At 39.2% G+C, this 21,089-nt stretch overlaps 1 protein-coding gene across 34 annotated transcripts in view; it reads left to right on the forward strand.

Annotated features, from left to right (window-relative positions):
• NR3C2 (nuclear receptor subfamily 3 group C member 2) overlaps window positions 1-21,089 on the forward strand; it is a 457,363-nt gene that overhangs the window by 183,292 nt on the left and 252,982 nt on the right. For 2 of the 34 annotated variants that reach the window (XM_086346432.1, XM_086346437.1), the window contains one exon: window positions 6,859-12,630. The exons of the other annotated variants lie outside the window; for them this stretch is intronic. In XM_086346432.1, coding sequence (XP_086202558.1) covers window positions 6,859-6,946 — 88 coding nt within the window. In that variant the 3' untranslated portion in view covers window positions 6,947-12,630. Of the gene's footprint in view, window positions 1-6,858; window positions 12,631-21,089 lie in introns of those variants that run through there. 34 annotated transcript variants of the gene reach the window in all.

A 21,089-nucleotide genomic window follows, 5' to 3' on the forward strand; every position in this document is an offset into this window, starting at 1 on the left:
ACCCCACTCCAGTACTCTTGCCTGGAAAGTCCCATGGATGGAGGAGCCTGGTGGGCTGCAGTCCATGGGGTCGCTAAGAGTCGGACACGACTGAGCGACTTTGCTTTCACTTTTCACTTTCATGCATTGGAGAAGGAAATGGCAACCCACTCCAGTGTTCTTGCCTGGAGAATCCCAGGGACGGGGGAGCCTGGTGGCTGCCATCTATGGGGTTGCACAGAGTCGGACACGACTGAAGCGACTTAGCATAGCATAGCATAGCATAAATCTAAAACTGAAAATATTTTGCAAAAACAGAGCATAGAAAATGGCTCTTCTCTCTTGAAACTGAGAAATTCAAACTTTTCAAAATATTGCATTTGATGGTGTAAGTGCAAGAAGTGTACCAGAAGTGATAATAAACTTGAACCTCTTAGAGAGGAATTTGAACCTGAAATTGGTGTTTACCAGATGGAAATGCTCCAGATTTGTGCATGACAGTAGTTAAGCAGTTTTTTGCCTACAAAGGACATTTGTCATTTCAAATACATTTACCTTTAAAGCCAGGAAAATGTGAAATTAAAAATGGGAGTTTGTTAGCTTTACATTCATATGAAAAGTTTTAATGAACTTGTTTTTATACTGGGCCCAGATGGCGAATGGTAATGATGCTAAAGCTGAAACTCCAGTACTTTGGCCACCTCATGCGAAGAGCTGACTCATTGGAAAAGACTCTGATGTTGGGAGGGATTGGGGGAAGGAGGAGAAGGGGACGACAGAGGATGAGATGGCTGGATGGCATCACCGACTCAATGGACGTGAGTTTGAGTGAACTCCAGGAGATGGTGATGGACAGGGAGGCCTGGTGTGCTGTGATTCATGGGGTTGCAGAGTCGGACACGACTGAGCGACTGAACTGAACTGAACTGAAAATTTTACCTAGTATATTGGTTATGTCACCACGTATCAAATCATTCCAAACCTTTGTGGCTTGAAACATTTATTATCTCATGTTTTCTATAGCTCAAGAATCTAAGAATAACTTAGTGAAGTCCTTTACTTTAGGGTCTGTTATAGGCTGAATTGTGTCCCTCCCAAAATTTGTATGTGGAAGCCCAAACCCTCAGTACCTCAGAATGTGACTGTATTTGGAGATAAGGTTTTTAAAGAGTAGTTAAGTTTAAAATGGAGCAATTAGGGTGAGTTCTAATCCAATATGATTGATGAAGGGGAGAAAATTTGGACACAAATGTGTATGCAAAGAAAAAAGACCATGTGAAGATACAGAGAGAAGGCTGCCATATGGAAGCCAAGAAGAGGCCTCAGATTCAATGAATCTGCATACTTGATTGCATACTCCTAGCCTTCATAACTGGAGAAGGCAATGGCACCCCACTCCAGTACGCTTGCTTGGAAAATCCCATGGGTGGAGGAGCCTGGTAGACCGCAGTCCATGGGGTTGCTAAGAGTCAGACATAACTGAGCGACTTCACTTTCCCTTTTCACTTTCATACATTGGAGAAGGAAATGGCAACCCACTCCAGTGTTCTTGCCTGGAGAACCGCAGGGACGGGGAAGCCTGGTGGGCTGCCGTCTATGGGGTCGCACAGAGTCGGACACGACTGAAGCGACTTAGCGGTAGCAGCAGCAGCAGCAGCCTTTGTAACTGTGAGCAAACGCAGTGTTGTTTAAGCCAGCCAGTCTGTGGTACTTCTATGACGGTGGCCTAAAACAAACTAACCCAGAGTCTTACAGGCTACAGCCTTCCCGGAGTGTGGCTATGGAAGGATCCATGTCAGAACGCTTTTAGTGGTTGGCAGGATTTTAAACTGGGAGACCCAGTTCCTCATAAGCTGTCGTTCTGAGGGAATCTGTGGGAAGCCTCCAAGGGCAGCTCACTTACAACATGGCGGCTGCTATATCAGAGCCGGCAAAGGGGAAAGCAAGGGAGGAGAGTCCACAGGCCCCAGTGTTTTATAATCCAGTCTCCAAAGTGAAGTCTCATTGCTTTTGCTGTATGCTGGGAGGGATTGGGGGCAGGAGGAGAAGGGGACGACAGAGGATGATGTGGCTTGATGGCATCACCGACTCGATGGACTTGAGTTTGAGTGAACTCTGGGAGATGGTGATGGACAGGGAGGCCTGGTGTGCTGCGATTCATGGGGTCGCAAAGAGTCGGTCATGACTGAGCGACTGAACTGAACTGAACTAAATGGTTAGAAGTTGTCTCCAGGTCCCTCCCAACACTCAAGTGGAGACGATTATACAACATTTGACCACCAGGAGATGGGCCTCATTGGGGCCGCCTGGTTGTCTGAGGGTTTTACAGCCCACATAAATATACTTTTGCCATTAAGTTTATTCATAATCATAAAAAATCAGAGCATGATAGAGATCTTTCACATGGTAATAATTCTATATAATTTGTAAACCATCTATTCTTTATAGTGGTAAGTCATTTTGATATTTTTAAAATATGCTTTAATTGGATTATATAACTTTTACATACAAAGCTAACAACTTGTATATAGTGTTAACGCTTGTGTCTTCGAAGGAGGATTAAGGCCTGTTAGGGTCAATAAATGCCAATAGGCTTTGCACATACTGTATATTTTGAAACTTTTTAATGAAATATATTAAATGTACAGAAAGGAGAAGTATACAGTGCATACTCATCACCAGGATTTAACAGTTGTTGATTGTCATGTTTATATCACTCTCTTTTGGCTACAGCCAAAAAGAAGTAAAATTAGAAATAAAATTATATTATGGCATTTCATTTCTAAGTATTTCAGTAGTCGTCTGTTAAAAAGCGTGTTTTGAACATAGCATAGTATTGTAGTAATATATGGCAAAATTATTACGTACAGCCGACTTATTCAAAACCAGGAGTCAGTCAAGAACCATTATTCCATTTGGTTTTATGTCTCATAAATTTCTTTTAGTGCATTAGAACCTTTGTCCCATACTCATTTCTTTTTTTCTGTACATCAACTTGATAAAGAATGGGATATGTTTTAAATCAGTGCTATTTCCTTTTTCCTAAGCCTGTATTCCTTTAGTGCCAAAGTTATTTATTAGTACCAGAATCTGCACCGGAAGTCTAGCATGTTAAGTAGAAACCATAAAGCAGATAAAATCCGTACTTATTGAGGCAGAGCAGAGAGACCTTTCCCCCTAGCTTCCCCATCCCTACTCCCGGCCACCTTCCTGGCTGAACTCCTGTGTTTGGCACAGTCTGAGGCACTGTAGTTTAATCATGGGTGGTTGAGACTGAAAGAAGAGGAAGAGTAGAAAGTAGCAGCCTGAGAGAACAAGAGCGAAAAAGTGAAGCAGCCGGCCCAGATTCAAATCTTCGTCTCCTGTCTGCTCTTGAGCCATTGGCTGGTAGCCAGCAGCCCTGTGGTGAATGGAGGGGTGAGGCCAAGTTGACTGAGGGGCCACTTGTTGGCATTTATGCTGTTAATACAAGCTCACATCTTCCCGATTAGTCCTGCTTAGGATGATGGCTGCACATGGGCACTGCCGAGAACAATGCCTGGCTCTTCAGCGTGCTTAGTTAAAACTGGCTGCATAAATCTCACTGTAAATGAATTACGTGTGAACTGCCATTTACAGAGTGCTCATTTTATATCAGTTATGAGGCTTCCCCAGTGGCTCAGTGGGTAAAGAATCTGCCTACAATGCAAGAGACACAGGACACGCAGGTTCAATTTCTGGGTTGGGAACATCCCCTGGAGCAGGAAATGGCAACCCGTTCCAGTATTCTTGCCTGAGAAATCTTATTAACAGAGGAGCCTGGTGGGCTGCAGTCCATGGGGTCGCAAAAGGTCAGACACAACTGAGCGACTAAGCACACACACACACGCGCTTTATGCCAGTCACATAATTAGTAAGATTTTCATGTGTTACTAGATCTTTATCAGGTAGGTATTATTGTCACCAACTTTCATATAGAGAAAAGTGTGTCTCAAGTTACCCAAAGTAAGATTCAGCAGATTCTAACGTATCTATTACTGGCTTTAGTGGAACTAGAAACAAGAGAATCAGATTTTAATTTCATCATTTCTTCATGCTATTTACAGAGAGTTTCGTTTTATGGAAATAATTTTGATTTTTTGCTCTTCAATTCCTTTATGGAAAATATAGGTAACTAAATATGTTTTATGGATCAGTTATGAAGGTAAATTTGATATCAGGAAGCACAAAAGTAGTTTAGGAAAAAAAAAAAAGCCTCACGCTCTTCTCTAAGGTATTATTGACTATGTATTACAATGTTTAATATGCCCTTGGCACTTAAATTTTTTATCTGACATTAATAACTTCTGAATGACAGAGTGTATACGTGTCATTTTGTGCATGCTATGTTTTTAGGGCTGTGTAACCAAAGCCATTATACTCTGTTCTGGGAGTTACTATGTAAAAATAATATTTGCGACACACACACAAGCAACTGTGTGAAATATTTTATACTGGAACCTAGTTGAATCTAATAGTGAACTGAAATGCAAATAATATGTTACCTCATTACTTTATCACATAGTTTCCTTTTAATGGTATTTGCCTTCATAGAATTTCAATTTTTTAAGTATAGTAATTTTATAGGAAAAATTTGAGAGTTTAAGTTGGCAATTCCAAAGCAGCCCACTCATTGTGTTCACTAAAGTGTTCTTCCAAAAATAAATGAGTAGGCTGGCATTGTGTTTTAAACATCAAGCTAATTTTGGTTAATTATATAAATCTAAAAGCCATGGGCAAGGCAGCAATTCAGTCTTACTAGATGATGATCAGTGAAATTGTAAGACAGCTTGCTGAATGATGCCCATCAAGCTAATAACCTGAATGCATTGTGTCCAGAAGGACAGTGCCTGGCAGAGTATCAGATAGGAAGCCTTCCCAGTGCTTTAATAAGGGGCTTGTGAAAGCTTGCAAAAGAGGGTACAAAGTTAGAAACAGTAGTAACAGCTCTGATCGGAATTCAGAAACATTAGAGAAATAAAAAAACATGGTTACCATGCACAGCTAATAATTGTGTTAAATAATGGAAAGCTGGCTCGAGCAGTATGGTGGGCCATCCCTGCCTTGCTCCTTATCTCTAGTTTTTGTTTAAATAAAATGAGATTCTACATTATGTGGGGCTCTCATTGAAATTAGTTGAAATTAGTATTCTGCCACAAGTGAGCAGGAAACACAGATGCAGAATAAGAATGCGGTTGAGGGCAGGGGAGTTTAGAGCACTTGATTCTCTAACAACTTTGCCATTCAGACAAGAATCATGACTCCTTTTGTACATGGTTGTAAAGTAATGATGAGCAGAAATTGTTGCTTGATTTTTGCTGCACCCAAGCTCAATTGGTGGATTTATGTTGTATCTGTGAAATAAGAGGTTGGATTTATTAAAATGCTTTTATGATTAGACATAGACTAGCCCTCATTCCATCTTATCCCTAGAAAAGGCTTATTCTCTATTGAGAAAACTTCTGTGTATTTGTCTGTTGCATGATTTCTTTATCTCAGTTGGATAACCTGCGGTTGTCTCTCAGGTTTATTTAGGAAAGAGATATGTTTCTCCTTCATCAGGATTTCTTCAGTGAGCCCAAGAATGACGTTTCAGGCTATTTTATTTCATGAAGTAATAGATTTGACTGAACTTTCTTTTTCCAGTGACCATATGGTCATTGGGTAGATCCATGACGTTATTTGTAGAAATGAATCACAGAGAAATTATGTTGCTATAGAATCTGAACAGTTGATTCATATAATTAGGTTATTTTCCTCAGCTTTGGTACAACCTGATTTTTACTGACCTATACGTTCACCAGCAGTTAAGTGGAAGTGCTTAAGGAGACAGACAGACTTAAAAGCCATTCACAGTAACGGTTTTTAACAGTGATGCCTAGTTTGCTCTGTAACTGTTATCAACCGTCTGCCTAATGTTGTAATATCCTAACAGTTCAACATCTCCCAAGAAAATTGCATTCCTCTTCATTGTGGTCTTTCATAGAGTTTGAACTGATGGCAAAAAATTAAATAAAAGAATTATTTGTGCCACTTACCCAGACTTATCCTGCAGTGTCACTTAAAGAAAAAAATTCCCATGCAAACTATTCTATAGAGAATGGATGAACAACAAGGTCCTATGTAGCAAAGGGGACTGTATTCAACATCCTGTGATAAACCATAAAGGAAAAGAAAATGACAAAGAATGTACGTGTATGTGTAACTGAATCCCTTTGCTGTACAGCAGAAATTAACACAGCATTGGGATTCAACTCTAATAATTTTTTTTTAATTTCCCAATTATCCCTGTTTAACCCATTGCTTGCAGACTCTCCTAGTCATATTAATTATGAAACAAATGATATATAAAACTTCATTCACTTTTAATGTTCTTTTTAAACACATACTGTAAAATCATTCTTTGAGTAGAGTTACCATGTTAATATGTTCCTCTGGAATAAGTTCTATGGAAGATAAATGTATTTTATAGCATACCACATGTGTGCAGTAGATGGATAGAGATTACATGAGAAAGCATCATACTTCTTAAGTGTCACTCAGTTTGACTGTGACTGAAGTTTATATGGGACTCTGGTACCTCATCCTATCCCCACACGTAAGGGGCAGAAAGCAGCTGTTGGATGCAGCTACGGAGGGCGTTTTTAATTCCAGAAGATGAAATGTGCTTCCTCTCCTGACTTCTCTATAAAACCGATGTGTTGCTTCTCTCCTTGGCACCCCCAGAATCTGCCCAACCTCAGCCTCATTCTTCAAGGAGAGTCCATTGTTTTTTGTTTTTTTGTTTTTTTCCTTTGTCTTCTGTGATGTAAGTTACAGATCAGGAAGCCCTGAGCATTTTTTTTTTTTTTTTTTTTTTAGTGCTTTCACCCCATGCAAAAGGCTGCAGCAAAGGGAAAAGCACTACCTTCTTGGAGCAGGAAACATCCTGGACCCTGTTCCCTTCTGATATTCTCAATTCACTTTGGGGACTATGAAATAAACACAGGACAGCCCTAGAGCAGGACTCTCAGAGCTGCCATAGCTGAGATCAAGCAGTCTGGACTTTGGAAATGAGTTCTATGTTGTACAGTCCAGGGAGATGTCAAGAGAGATGTGGCTTCTTAGTCTTACCCACCCGTGTTCAAGTCTGTCTCCTCCAGGTACTCACTCTGTAACCACAGAGTAGTTATATTTCACTTTTTCTGAGCCTGAGATTTTCATCTATAAAATGAGAACCACTGTCTATAGCAGAAAGACTTGTTTGTAGGATGAAAATAAAAGACTGCGCTTTGACTCCAGCCCCTCGGTGCTTTTCAGTTCAGCATGTGTGAATTTCCTTCCTCCTCCCCTTGAAGGTCAGAAGGTTTAGGCAGTTGGGCTGGGATCACAGTGCGGTGGGCTAGTGTGCCATCTGATGGCAGCACGTGCTCACTGGAGCTCTGTGTGTCAGTATCAAATGAAGCTTGGCTCACGAGACACAAAGTCATGGCTACTTTCACCTTCCCAGCTGGTCGGAAAGCTGTCACAGTAAGATTCTGGACACCAAGACGAACCAGCAGGAATCCTTATGGAAATAACCTACCTGATGTTGTTATAACAAGGAGCAAATTTAATATTCCTCTAGATAAAAGTAATGATCGTTTAGGCAGGACCCAGATTTGGTTTTGCCATGAAGATGTGAAGAGTGTTCATGATTCTTTGCTGCACTCGTTCATGCATTTATGGCAAAGAAACATGTACTGAGGATCAAGATACGTCAGACCTTTTACTGGGGCCCCAAAGATGAGAAAGTTAGCCTGTACTCTGAAGAAGTCATGAGGCTTCTGGGAGACACATGTATGCAAAGAAGAACCCAGAGAAATAAGGATCAGTAGAGGGAAATATGGGTTCTTGATAGCTCCATTGGTAAAGAATCTTTCTGCAATGCAGGAGACCCCAGTTTGATTCCTGGGTCGAGAAGATCCACTGGAGAAGGGATAGGCTACCCGCTCCAGTATTCTTGGGCTTCCCTTGTGGCTCAACTGGTAAAGAATCCACCTGCAGTGGGGGAGACCTGGGTTGGGAAGATCCCCTGAAGAAGGGAAAGGCTACACACTCCAGTGTTCTGGCCTGGAGAATTCCATGGACTGTACAGTCCACGGGGTCACAGAGAGTCATCTTTGGGCTTTTCTCAAGCTCAGTCGGTAAAGAATCTCCCTGCAATGCAGGAGACCCGGGTTCAATTCCTAGGTCAGGAAGATCCCCTGGCGAAGGAAATGGCAACCCACTCCAGTATTCTTGGCTAGAGAATCCCCATGGACAGAGGAGCCTGGCGGGCTACAGTCCATGGGGTCACAAGAGTCAGACACAACTTAGCAACTAAACCAACCGACCAACAGAGGGAGGTATGTCCACGCTGAGCCCTCCTAGGGGCCCCTGTAGTGCTCCATCCCTGTGCTATTGCACTGTCCAGTCCTCTTCTACACCGTTGTTCCTTACGTAGTACAAGATCAGTAAAATATTCCTTAAATGAATTGAACTGACATAGGAACACCTTGCAAGTCGTGATTATTCACGTGGGGAGAGATGAGCTGGTAACTGTCCTCACTGTTAGTGGTCTCGTGTGTGACCTGAAGAGGTTCACGGTGCTTTTGAATTTTTGTCCTGACTCACTGAATAATGATTTACCAGAAACTGATGTAATCAAATATGAATTAATGAACTAAGTTATTTGTTGTCCTGGCCACAGTTATGAATTAACCAGAACTCAGTTGTAAGTTGCTGGTTTTTTATTGCTATAGATGACATAATTTTTAGCAGTTTTCTTCTATATTCTGAAAATGGAGGGAAATTAACAGTACTTTTTGCCAATTACGTTACCAAACAAGGTAGATAAGGAACTGAACCTGACTAGGTATGCAGTTCAACTGAAAAACGACAGTCATCTGCAGTTAAGGTTTTTAATACTTTTTTTTTGTTTTGTTTTTAATACTCTTAAAATTTCTTGATAGTCTTTTAGGAATCCTAAAACGCTTGTCAGCATCAGTCACAGTGAGGGCGAACACCCTGGGCTCTTGGGGTCATGGTCACACATGTGTTCCCCATATTAATGGATTCTTTATAAAAATATCTCTTGACATAAAGGAAATGGTATTTATAAAACTGGCATCATATATTTAAAATTTAGCATTCTTTTGAAAAGCCTTACCCATTTTGTGATGTTATGTCTATAAAATTGAGACTGACTTTTTCTGATCCTTCCAGTTGTACGTGATGACTAAAATTGGCTTACCCGACCATATTCTGAAACAACGTTATTTTAATTTTTATTCACTTATAGCTGTCTTCCTTCATATGCTCCTTCTTACCTTCAAAATGACCCGCTTACTCTGTTTACTTCTTTCATATATTTCCACTTGTAGCACATAAAATATCTGATTTTTTCCTGAAAGATTGCCAGGTGTGATTTTTCTCTTTCTCAGCTCTGTGTTTCCTTTTCCTTCTAAGACTGTCTCTCTCTCCTTTGTTGTTTTCTACCCCTCACATTGCCTGCAGAGTCCTTAACGCTCATCCTTCCCCGCCTCTCTTCTCCGTCTTGTGAGTCCCACCCTTCCTCTGCCTGCCGTCTTTTACTGTGTCTACCTTGCATCTCTTCTTCACTACTCTGTCCTTGCACTCCCTTGCCTTTTCTTTTCCTTCCTTCATCTCCACTCCTGGAATTCTTTACTCTTGCCAAATGAGTTTTAGGCAGTTTCCTTGATATTTTTGTCCCTTTGGTTATCTACACTTCTCTGCACGCGTACACATACCCAGAGTTTAGTTTGGGACTTTCTCTTTGTTTCCATGCTCCTTCCCTACAGGGACTTTGTCACTACCCTCTCTGTATCCTGCTCACCTGTTCAATGAATGTTTGTTGAAGGAATAACTGATTTGGCTTTTAGACTTGTGTCTCTACTGCACATACTCTTATGCTGTGGTACATGGTAGACTTGCCTGCAGTATTTTGAAAATAACACACTTTCTTCTAATATTTCTATTACATAAAATGGTTCTGTTTTTAATTGTTGTGTGAATCTACCATGTAGTAAACAAATAATCTAAGAGAGATATTCAGATTAATGAAAATGTATGCTTTAAGGCCCACCTCAGGTAGTTCTGCTTCTAAATGAATTAATGTCTCCCTACTTTGTCTCTGTGATACAATTTCTGTAAATGATACAGCATTAATAAATATTGTATATAATTACCTTTACACATATTTGTACTTCTGTTAGTTACTTGAAAAAATTATCATTTTTCCATCTCCCAAAACATTTACCACCATTCCCTGCATAGCATAGATGCTTGTTGAATATGTTAGACTGAATTGAGAGGTGTAGAGAGCAAAGAAGGTGAAAATTCAGAGAATGTTGATATTGACCAGATCTCTTCATAAGGCACAAAGCAGAAAGAAGCAGTGGATCTAAGGAAAAGATTGGAACTTAGTACATTGAGAAAGCACCAAGTGTAGGAAATAACTGAGGAAACACTGCTTTTTGAAGGTTGAAAATACACAAATATTTGACTGTTTTGCAGTTGAATTTTCTCAATCATGAAGAAGAAAATGTAAATAAAAATATTTGGTAATGACAGAAAGTACCCACATGTAAATAAAATGTTTATTTTTTTAAATAAGGAAATAAAACAGGGTAGTTAACAATATGTAGAATTACAGAATGTGCTCAGTAGTGTTTGACTGAATTGAAATTTTGGTTTCATTTACACACAGTTCACTACAGTTCAGCAGTTATCCCTGCATTTTCATGTACTGAGGGATACTAGTTTTATAAAGGAAAATGAAATTCCTCTCATCTTTTCCCCACTTTTTCCCCATGGGGTTAATTAGGTAGTGTCATTGTCTGCCTCCTCTCCTTTGAGGATCGTAATTAAACAAAGGGATAAAAGAAAAACAGAGATAATGTCAAAGCTGGGACAGCTTGGGCTCAGAGAGCTGGGGAGCAGGAAAGGATGAAGTGTCAGTGGAGAGGAGGGGAAGCGTCAGGCTGAGTGGAGTTCCCAAGGAGGTGGCTCCTGGGGTGCCTGCAGCTCTGGCCCAGGGAGCACGCTCAGTGTTTCCCCAACTGGCCTCTACTTGTTGTCTCAAACACATTTTAACATAAAAAAACCCAGAGGGATGGTATGGGGAGGGAGGAGGGAGGAAGGTTCAGGATGGGGAACGCATGTATACCTGTGGCAGATTCATTTCAATATTTGGCAAAACCAATACAATATTGTAAAGTTTAAAAATAAAATAAAATTAAAAAAAAAAAGAAAATCAACATCTGTCTGTGTTAGTCACTCAGTCATGTCTGACTCTTTGCGATCCCATGGACTATAGCCCGCTGGGCTCCTCTGTCCGTGAATACTGGAGTGGGTTACCATTTCCTCCTCCACAAAATTATCATGAAAGGGGAATTAATGCATATGAATCTGTTTCTCTTCCCTTAAAATGGGTTTATCAGAGAAAATATGATACATATACCCTAAAACAGACATAATTGTTTCTGGATATACTAGGCCTTAAAGCACGGTCTGTCCCATTCTTGGCATCTCTAACTACACTGACTTTTTCTTTGCTATAACCGACATTCTTTTTGGTATTGTTCATAACTTTCTTCCCATGTTAACCCTTCTAGCTGAACAGATAACTATATTTATAAACTGAAAAATTGCAGAACACGTCATTTTTATTTCTCTGGGGAGGTAGGATCATATTAACTCTTACAGTAGTTAGCAAAAAGTATACTTCAGAAAAACTGTGAGGATACCTTATGCTTTAAAATTTCTTTCAACAGTTGTTGAAAACCAGATTTATTCTCCCATAGGAACTCAGTGAAATTCTGTTAAAGGATACACTTATCTCCTGTTACTAAGTTTTCATTTTTTCTGATGTAGACCGATTGTTTTAAGGTGAAAATAAGATATTTTTGTCAGTTTGAAGCCAGCTAAAGCTGCTACTTTACAGAGTATGGTAGGTAATGGAGGCAGTGCTTGATTTGACTCCAATTAAAGTCTTAGTTCATCCTATATCAAGGAAAATAGACACATTTTATGTTTGTGCATATGGTTGTCAACATGTACATTACATTTTTGTAAACACTCTGCCCCCTTTATGGTTGATTGTCTGAGCTAGAAGATGTAGAGCCAGGCGCTACTCATATTTTTTTTTTTTTTTTTTATTGTTAGTCATGAGTCTTTAGACTGTATTGTTTCCTCTTTCCATAAGTCTGGCATAAAATGCACATTCTTGATCATTATAGTACTTCCAGTAATAAGAAAAGAAATTAAAGATTGTGCTCATTTAGTGTTCTGTTCTCCACCAATTTGTGGTCTAATGTAATCAATTTTTGTTTTAGCATAGCAATTTCTGAAACGTTTCCCCAACATGGTAAGGTACTTTACAAGCCAAGAAACCAGTCTTGATTTTTTTTTCCCTTTGACAGTTCAATTCAGTTCAGTCTCTCAGTTGTGTCCGACTCTTTGCGATCCCATGGACCGCAGCATGCCAGGCCTCCCTGTCCATCACCAACTCCTGGAGTTCACCCAAACTCATGTCCATTGAGTCGGTGATGCCATCCAACCATGTCATCCTTTGTTGTCCCCTTCTCCTCCTGCCCCCAATCTTTCCCAGCATCAGGGTCTTTTTCAAATGAATCATCTCTCTGCATCAGGTGGTCAAAGTATTGGAGTTTCAGCTTCAACATCAGTCCTTCCAATGAACACTCAGGACTGATCTCCTTTAGGATGGACTGGTTGGATCTCCTTGCAGTCCAAGGGACTCTCAAGAGTCTTCTCCAACACCACAGTTCAAAAGCATTGATTCTTTGGCTCTCAGCTTTCTTCACAGTCCAACTCTCACATCCATACATGACCACTGGAAAAACCATAGCCTTGACTAGATGGACCTTTGTTGGCAAGGTAATGTCTGCTTTTTCTTTCTTTCCAAGGAGTAAGCATCTTTTAATTTCATGGCTGCAGACACCATCTGCAGTGATTTTGGAGCCCAAGAAAATAAAGTCAGCCACTGTTTCCACTGTTTCCCCATCTATTTCCCATGAAGTGATGGGGCCAGATGCCATGATCTTAGTTTTCTGAATGTTGAGCTTAAAGCTCAACTTTTTCACTCTCCTCTTTCACTTTCATCAAGAGGCTCTTTTGTTCTTAACTTTCTGCCATAAGGGTGCTGTCATTTGCATATCTGACAGTACTTGGGTTTAAAATTCAAGATAAAGCCAGAATGTTTTAAATATATATAGTAGTTTTCATTTTAGAGAATACATATTTGTTTACATGGTAGCATGAAATATGGTAATCTACATGTGTTATATATGTGCATACATGTATTTTATGTTTAAAAATTCATTGTAGTTCTCAATAGGTAAAGTTTCTTAAGGAGTTATTTCCTGAAAGGGTCATAAGAAATACAGAACTTTCTTGAAAAGTGAAGTGTTGGGGTGTGGTAGGAGAGAAGAGCCAGGTATTATCCAAAACTTAAAAAAAAATATGTTTTATTTATGTTCATGGGTGCATTTTCAGTCTTCCCAAGTTATCATCTATAATCAGACCAGGATCTTCTGAAATTTTTATACATTATTCAGCCAATCTGAATGCAAGCAGTTTTCAACTTATAAAATAAGTTATAGCTCAAAACTTGATTCCATAGCTCTTTGGGAGCATGTCCTTAAAGATAGTTCCTTAACCACATAATGTTAATCCATAGCACAGAGTTCCATTCTGAGATGCTAGGAATTTTTTTTTTTTTTCATTTCCTTCTAGAAAATATACCTGGGCTCCCAGGAAGGTGATTTAGAGAATGACTGAGGTTGTGGACTTTTCTTTTATGAGGCTGTATAGGTATAGAGGTGTTTCCTCACTTCTCAAGTCTTGACCTTCCCAATAGGCTTTGGGTCACTGGGGTAGCTGCTGTCACAAAGCTCATAGGATATCTAGGCTGAGTGCTGGGATGGTAGGGAATGGCGGCAGACTTCCAGAGGTGGGGATTATTCTAAATTCGGCACCATTTGTAAAACTTTTATTTCCTGTTACTTGCTTAAACTTTATGGCATAAATAAAAAAGAACACATATGATTTTGATGTAGATTAGTTTGAGGCTGTTTAGATACTTCATTGTAATATTTAAAATCATGTTGTATGCCTCGTATGTCTACGAGGACGACCCATAGCCATGATGATTCCAGGACACATTATTTTCTGTATAGCGATGATTGATATTGTTTTAATAGTCTTTAAATGTCTTCTTTGGGTATTCATTATTTTGCTTAATATTGCTACATAACAGGATAGAATTCTTTCAGAACTGAAATTTAAACTTTTAATATGAAAATATTCCATTTTGTAGGATTTTATGCTAATACTTATCAAAAACTGAGGTGAATACTGATCTTTAAGTTGCTAATATGTATCTAATTCCCCTAAAATGTTTGATTATTAAAGAACAATCCAAAAAGTATTATTTATGAGTATTTTCATTCCTTTTAGAAATTGGATATTTACTTTTAAAGATCAAGTGAAACAAATCTATTAGATGGTATTATGAAGTCAGTCAACACACAGTAAACGACGATCAGTCTTTATCTTACTTGATATAATGTACAAACACATGTAATTAGTTATTTTAACTAGAGTTAAAATGGCTGTCAGTATCCTTGAAACTGTTTATAAAAGAAAAATTTATCACTGGGTTATGATATGAATGTTATAACTCAGCAGTAAACCATTTCATGACATAAAAGAAATTTAGTGCCTCTCTACAATATTACCACTGTTTCTCTTGAACAAATAATAGGAAATTGTGGTACCCTTGTGAATGAATGGCATTTGTTTCTCAGGAGCAGCCTATGTTACTAATTGTGGGGAAGGGGGGGTGTCCACCCTTATCTATTTTATCCAGTCACACATGCTAAACAAATACCGTAAGTAAGTGTTACCACGGGTGATCTTTACTCTGGTTTGGGTGAGGTTTGCTAGGGCTGTACTTGTTGTTAGGAAGGGGAAGTCCTTGTCCCCGTGTTACTGTAATGCCATTATTTGTTTGGCTTTCGAAAACTAGATCTTTAAAATTTTTGCAACTGTGAGTAAGAAGTGTAAACTGCCCTCTCTTTGGTCTCTTGTGACTAGATTCTGGGTCAACTTCAGGATCTGTAACATGCCCATCACAGGACCGGTCACATCACAGTTGTGTGCATTTTAAAAACACCCCCAAAACACACAGTTAGGTATATCCAAGTTAATCAGAGCCCCCATTCCTAATTTGTATGCAGGATTTCAGTAGTTAACAGGAAACCGCCAACCAAATAGCACCTCACCCCGGTGGCCGCCCCACTCCCTGCTCCCAGGTGAAACACGTTAAGACTCTCTTCAGATGTTTACAGTAAGGATTGTAAAGTTCCGAGTGAGGTGAACATGTTCCATGGAGTTCGTTGCACTCTGTTTATTTTAGGATGATTTTCATACTTGTTTAAGGAAAAAGAAGTGTATGAATAATAATCAAGTAGGACTATGAAAGCCCACAAACCAAATTATCCCATGTCTATTACAATCACATTTTATATTATTAATATATAATGGTTTGTTTAAATAAGCCTGTTGAAATACTTTTCCCTATTTCAGGAATTATAAATTGAATTAGAAATTTGTTCAGAGTTGCTTGCATTCTGTTGACTTTTAGAAAAATCCAGATTTTCTTCTTATTGTATGAATGGCTTATGTTAATTATTTTCATTATAATTTTACATACATAAGTACATTTTATATACATACATTACTTCTTTACGTATTTTATATTTTTCATATGGTTTATAATATAAGGTTAGCATAATCCACTTTATAGCAAATTTAATCCCTCATACACTCCTGTGTACTTCTGTAATTTAAATCTTGAAAATAAAAGTGAACCAAATTTTTAACTTTTATTTTCGAATTCACAAAATTATATTCTTATTTTACAAACATGGTGGAAAATTCTTCTATCCTAACACATCCTTTTTTCTGCTTTTAACTTCTTACATTATCACTTTATCATGATCTTTCCATTTAGTATGGCTATAATTATTGCAATAAACAAATAGTCTTCTCTGCCCAGAAGATAAACAGTGAACTTGAACACATATTTCAGAATTATGTTTCCCTCTGTCTCAGATCAATGCCTACCATTATTTTCCTTGGAAATACAGGCTATGTCTAGGTAACTATCCTGACTAAACTTGTATATACCCACCCTTCTAGAACTCCAATGAATTATTTGCCCCTTGTCTCTTTGTCCATCTTGTCCATCTGTTCTTAACTGTAGTTCCCTTCAAACACTTAACATATTCGGAAAGTTCATGCTACGTGCTTTTGTTTTATTTTTTTTTTAAGCTTTTCTCTCCTGCCTTTCTCACCTGCATGAACTTGCCGTTTTTCCTGTGCACCAGCTTCCTCCTGCCTATTGAACATGTTGGCCTGTCTTTTGCTGCTTGTTGGTCTGGGTTGAGGGCAGGGCAGGCAGGGCTCCAGTGCCCCTGGGGAGGCTCCCTGGGTGAGGCAGACTTTGACACCACAAGGTTTGCCTGTCCCAACACTGTGACGGGCTTCCCCAATGGCTCAGACAGGAAAGAATCTGCCTGCAAAAGAGGAGACCCAGGTTCGATCCCTGTGTGGGGAAGATCCACTAGAGAAGGGAATGGCAACCCACTCCAGTATTCTTGCCTGGAGAATTCCATGGACAGAGAAGCCTGCAGGGCTACAGTCCATGCAGTTGCAAAGAGTCAGACTTAATAGAGTGACTAACACTTCCACTTTCAAACACATCTGTATTATGTTCCCTCTATTTGAAAATATTTTATATTAAGCTTTACCAAAGAGATTGGTAGAGTGTTTCAAGCTCTAGAAAGGGAATACTGATACAGATTTTTTTTAATTTTTAAAAAAATTATTCCTAAAACCATGAATCTGCTATGGGTGTACATGTGTTCCCCATCCTGAACCCCCCAAACAGGTATTTATGGTACAGTTTTGAAAGAGAATATATGCAGTGTCCTTGAAATCAAGTTGGGACATCTAGCAATCCTAGTTCTACGGCACTGAGATAAAATATAGAAGGCTTAGTAAATCTTACTTTAGGGAATTCCCTGTAACGGAGAAAGGCCACTCATTCCCTCAGACCTCTGACGATCAGTCATCAGGGTGGTATCATGGCCATCAGTCTGTTTCTCCTCCTCCAGCAGTAGTTGACATGGAGACATTTTTGAAGCAAGATAGATCTAAGCGACTTGTCCACTGCTTCTTGCCTTGTTGCTGTTAAAACCAGAGGAACGCCCTTCCTCAACATCACCACCTTTCATCACTATTTTTAGGCATTCTGAAATTTTTTTCACCAGCTCTGGTGGAACTACTTCTGACCACTAAACAATGTCACATTTGCTTTGATATCAATGCCATTTGCCTCATTTTAAAAACCTGCTTCATCTTTTCTCAGATCCATTCCAAAAGCAAAAGCCTAACTTGATTTTTTTAAACTTTTGGGAAATGCTTCTGTGATTGGTTTTAAGAATGTCAGGAAAATGATAAAAGTTATTTTGGTGCAAGTTAACAGTTGTCTTTCGTTAAGTACAGATTTTCACAACCTTGGAAGATAATTAAATGGAGTATTAATGCCAACTGTAAAAATATGAGTACCTTTTATTTGAAGGACAACCACATTTCACTGAAAGCAAGAAAGACTGGCATATTTACTTAAACAAATTCCAAAGGCATTTTCACACACACATGCACACACCATGGATAAACAGTGAAAGTGTGTATTTAAATCCTAATTCAGTACTCTTGGGGGCACTTTCTTTAATCTCGCGTCTCTCATCTCAGTTTTAAGAAGTAGAAGTTAACACTGAGTTAACTGAATCTAGATTTTTCATTTTGATTTTTCTTGGTTTGAGGAAGCACTCTTTCAAGCAAGCTTGATATATTTTGTAAGAGTGAGGAAAATAGTTTCACATGGACTCAGAAGTTAACACATGTATCAGTATTCCTCTACTTTCCAGTAGAGATTTGTCCACTCCCCTGGCCACACCACCCTCATTCCTGTCCAAGAATATGACTTCAAATTGTGGGGATTTTAGTGGATTTTGATAACTGGTCAAGGACTTAGACCAATGCTGGCATATGCTCAGTGCTTAGCAATGGTGTCGAGTGAATGAAAGGAGGGACGGATCAGTTGTTCAGCACCTACTATATTGCTCACAGCCCGTGAGCTCTGGGCTTGGAAAGAGACCTGGAGGTAATGAGGAAGGAAGTATAAGTGAGGTAGCTAGACAAAGAGGTGGCTCCACAACTGGCAAATATTTAAATACCCCTTTCAGTGTAAATATTTAAGCACGTTTAGTGTTTGCTCTGTTGTTGTTTAGCTGCGAAGTCCTGTCCGACACTTTTGTGATCCCATGGACTGTAACCCACCAGACTCCTCTGTCCTTGGGATTCTCCAGGCAAGAATACTAGAGTGGGTAGCCATTCCCTTCTCCAGGGGATCTTCCCAACCCAGGGGTGGAACCCATGTCTCCTGCATTGGCAGGTGGGTTCTTTACCACTGAGCCACCAGGGAAGTGCTAACGTCTGTTCTATGAAGACCAAATATACTCACATCTCTGATGATGATAGTAGCTTTCTTCTCAAAGCCAAAATATGTACGATAGTGGGGTTAGGCAGAGGAAGTGAGACAGAAGACAGAGCTGGAAAGGAAGAAGAAGCAGAGTATTTGGTAGATATTTTTTCCTTTATTATTTTTTTCCCTTAGAATTAAATAAGGTAGGTTACAAGATACCTGAACAAAACGGTTGCTCAGGAAATAAATAAATCATGCATTTTTATGTACCTTTGTTTTTTTATGTACCTCGTGGAGCAGCATTGAGTCAGCACATGGGTGCGTATGATCTTTGCTAGCCAAAAGGCAGCCTTTCTGAAACTTTGGGCATCACGTGTTTTTGGAGGGAGGCAATCAAAGAAACAGCCCCAAACATCAAACCCTAAGAATAATAAATCCCCAAAGAAAGTACACAGGATTCTGTCATTGTTCTGTTCATGTTAGGTCAGGAAATGAGCATGCAGTTTTATTTATTAACTTTTTTAAACTAGCATTTCACCTGAAGAAATGTAAAAGTGATGAAATTGATCAGAAAAAAAGTGAACAAAGTATGACACAACATTTTTTTAAAAAAAATTATAGCCAAGATTGCTGGGTTATATGATAATGGAAGGAAACTCAGTGATCTGGGTGTTGGATAAGCAATAAGGAATTGGAATAAGCAATATTAAAGTTCACTTCAATACTTGAGTGTGTTACTTTGAAGACCTGAGACCACCATGCTTAATAGAATGCTGTTGCCCACATAAGAATAGATGATCATTTTGTTGGTTTGGAAATGCTGTACTGTGATAGACCCTAGTTTTATCATTAAAGCCTGTGGCAGAAATGTGTTAAATGAAACTGTAAGAAATGCCTGAATTGCAGGTAAAAAGCACAGGAGCACAGCAATTTCACATGGCTTGATCCTGCAAACTGTGCTTGAGTGGGAGAAATTTGAAAGGGAGCTCTGTAGGAACTTCAAGGCGAGCACAGGCAACTTTTAATGGAACAGTATAGCATTGATCCCTGGGTGCTGAAGACTATGGGGGCGGGGTCGACGGGGCGCCTCTGAATTTCTTTGCAGACTCAGTCACCAAGCCTACTGACTGGTGGTGCCCTGTGCTGGCTCCTACTTAAAGCCTCTGTCATTTTCTTCCGAAGGCATTCCTAATGAAGAATACCTGCACAGCAGAAGATTCCTGCATGTTTGAGGGTACGTGTGCGTTCCTCTTGAGCTGTCTGTGCACACATGCCTTCTTTTCAGAGCTTATCAGTGAGGTCGGTCATTTCCCGGATCAGCATTTTGCAGCTCTGACCAAACCTCTCTTTGTGGCGCTGTCTACAGACAGGAGCAGCCCCTAGTCACCCTGCCTTCAAGCAGAATGAGGACAGAGTGGCTCTTTTTGTGTGTGGTTAGACTTAGGCTCCCATGAAGAAAACCCTCATAACTAGAAAAATTCCTTAGTGTTTTGAAAAGGGACATATTTTTTTTGCCTGTTAAAAGCTAAGGTATGAATGGGAAAGATTTTTTTTTCCTGATAGAGTCCTTATACCTTTATTGAAAGATCATTTCAGGTATTAAGCTTACCTGAATGCAGTGATGTCATTTCACAATTATAGAACTAACCCTAAGAAAATAAGCTTATTATTTGGGATTTATTTTTCATTTTTTTACCCCTAACTCTCAAATGATGATGCCTCATTGATTATTCAGACACTGAGATGATAAAGAATGAGTTTATTTGATTCAGTTAAGCATTTCTTCAGACGTTTGATGTTGTACTAAGATGCTGTTTTCGAACTCATGATTACCAAAGGGGAAAGGTGGGTGGGAGGAATGAATTAGAAGGTAGGATTAATATATACACATTACTGTATATAAAATAAATGATCACAAGGGACCTACTGTATAGCACAGGGAACTCTACTCAATAGTTCTATAATAACCTATATGAGAAAAGAGTCTGAAGAAGAATGGATATATAAATATGTATATCTGAATCAATTACCTTGCTCTACACCTGAAACTAACACAACATTGTAAATCAAAATAAAATAAAAATTGTAAATCATATAAAATAAAAATTAAATGTAAAAAAGATGCTATTTTTAATATTTCAAGGGTGATAACTCTGCTCAAAATCAGATATTGAGTAGATTTGAAGTCAATATGGCATGGTGCCCCATCAGGAAAAGTGCTAGAACATTGTCATTAATTGGTAGATTTTGCAGTGAGCTTCTCTAAATCTGTCACATGTAAATTGTTGAAATAATGCAGGCTGCCTCTCTATCCCATGTGAGAATCCTGAGTATGAAGCAGGTAGCATGCAAGGTGCCATTTGCAAAACCTCTATGAACTTATGTATGAGTCTTACATTGCAGCGGTCATAGCTGAATCAAGTTGGCAAATCAGAGAGCAATACCAGTGGTGATAAAAACGATTATTTCTAGAGTTGAAGGCAACTCAGAGAAAAAG

The sequence above is a fragment of the Bos grunniens genome, chromosome 17 (assembly GCF_055505025.1).
Source record: "Bos grunniens cultivar Pamir isolate PY7600 chromosome 17, Bosgru_T2T1.0, whole genome shotgun sequence".
Lineage (NCBI taxonomy): Eukaryota > Metazoa > Chordata > Mammalia > Artiodactyla > Bovidae > Bos > Bos grunniens.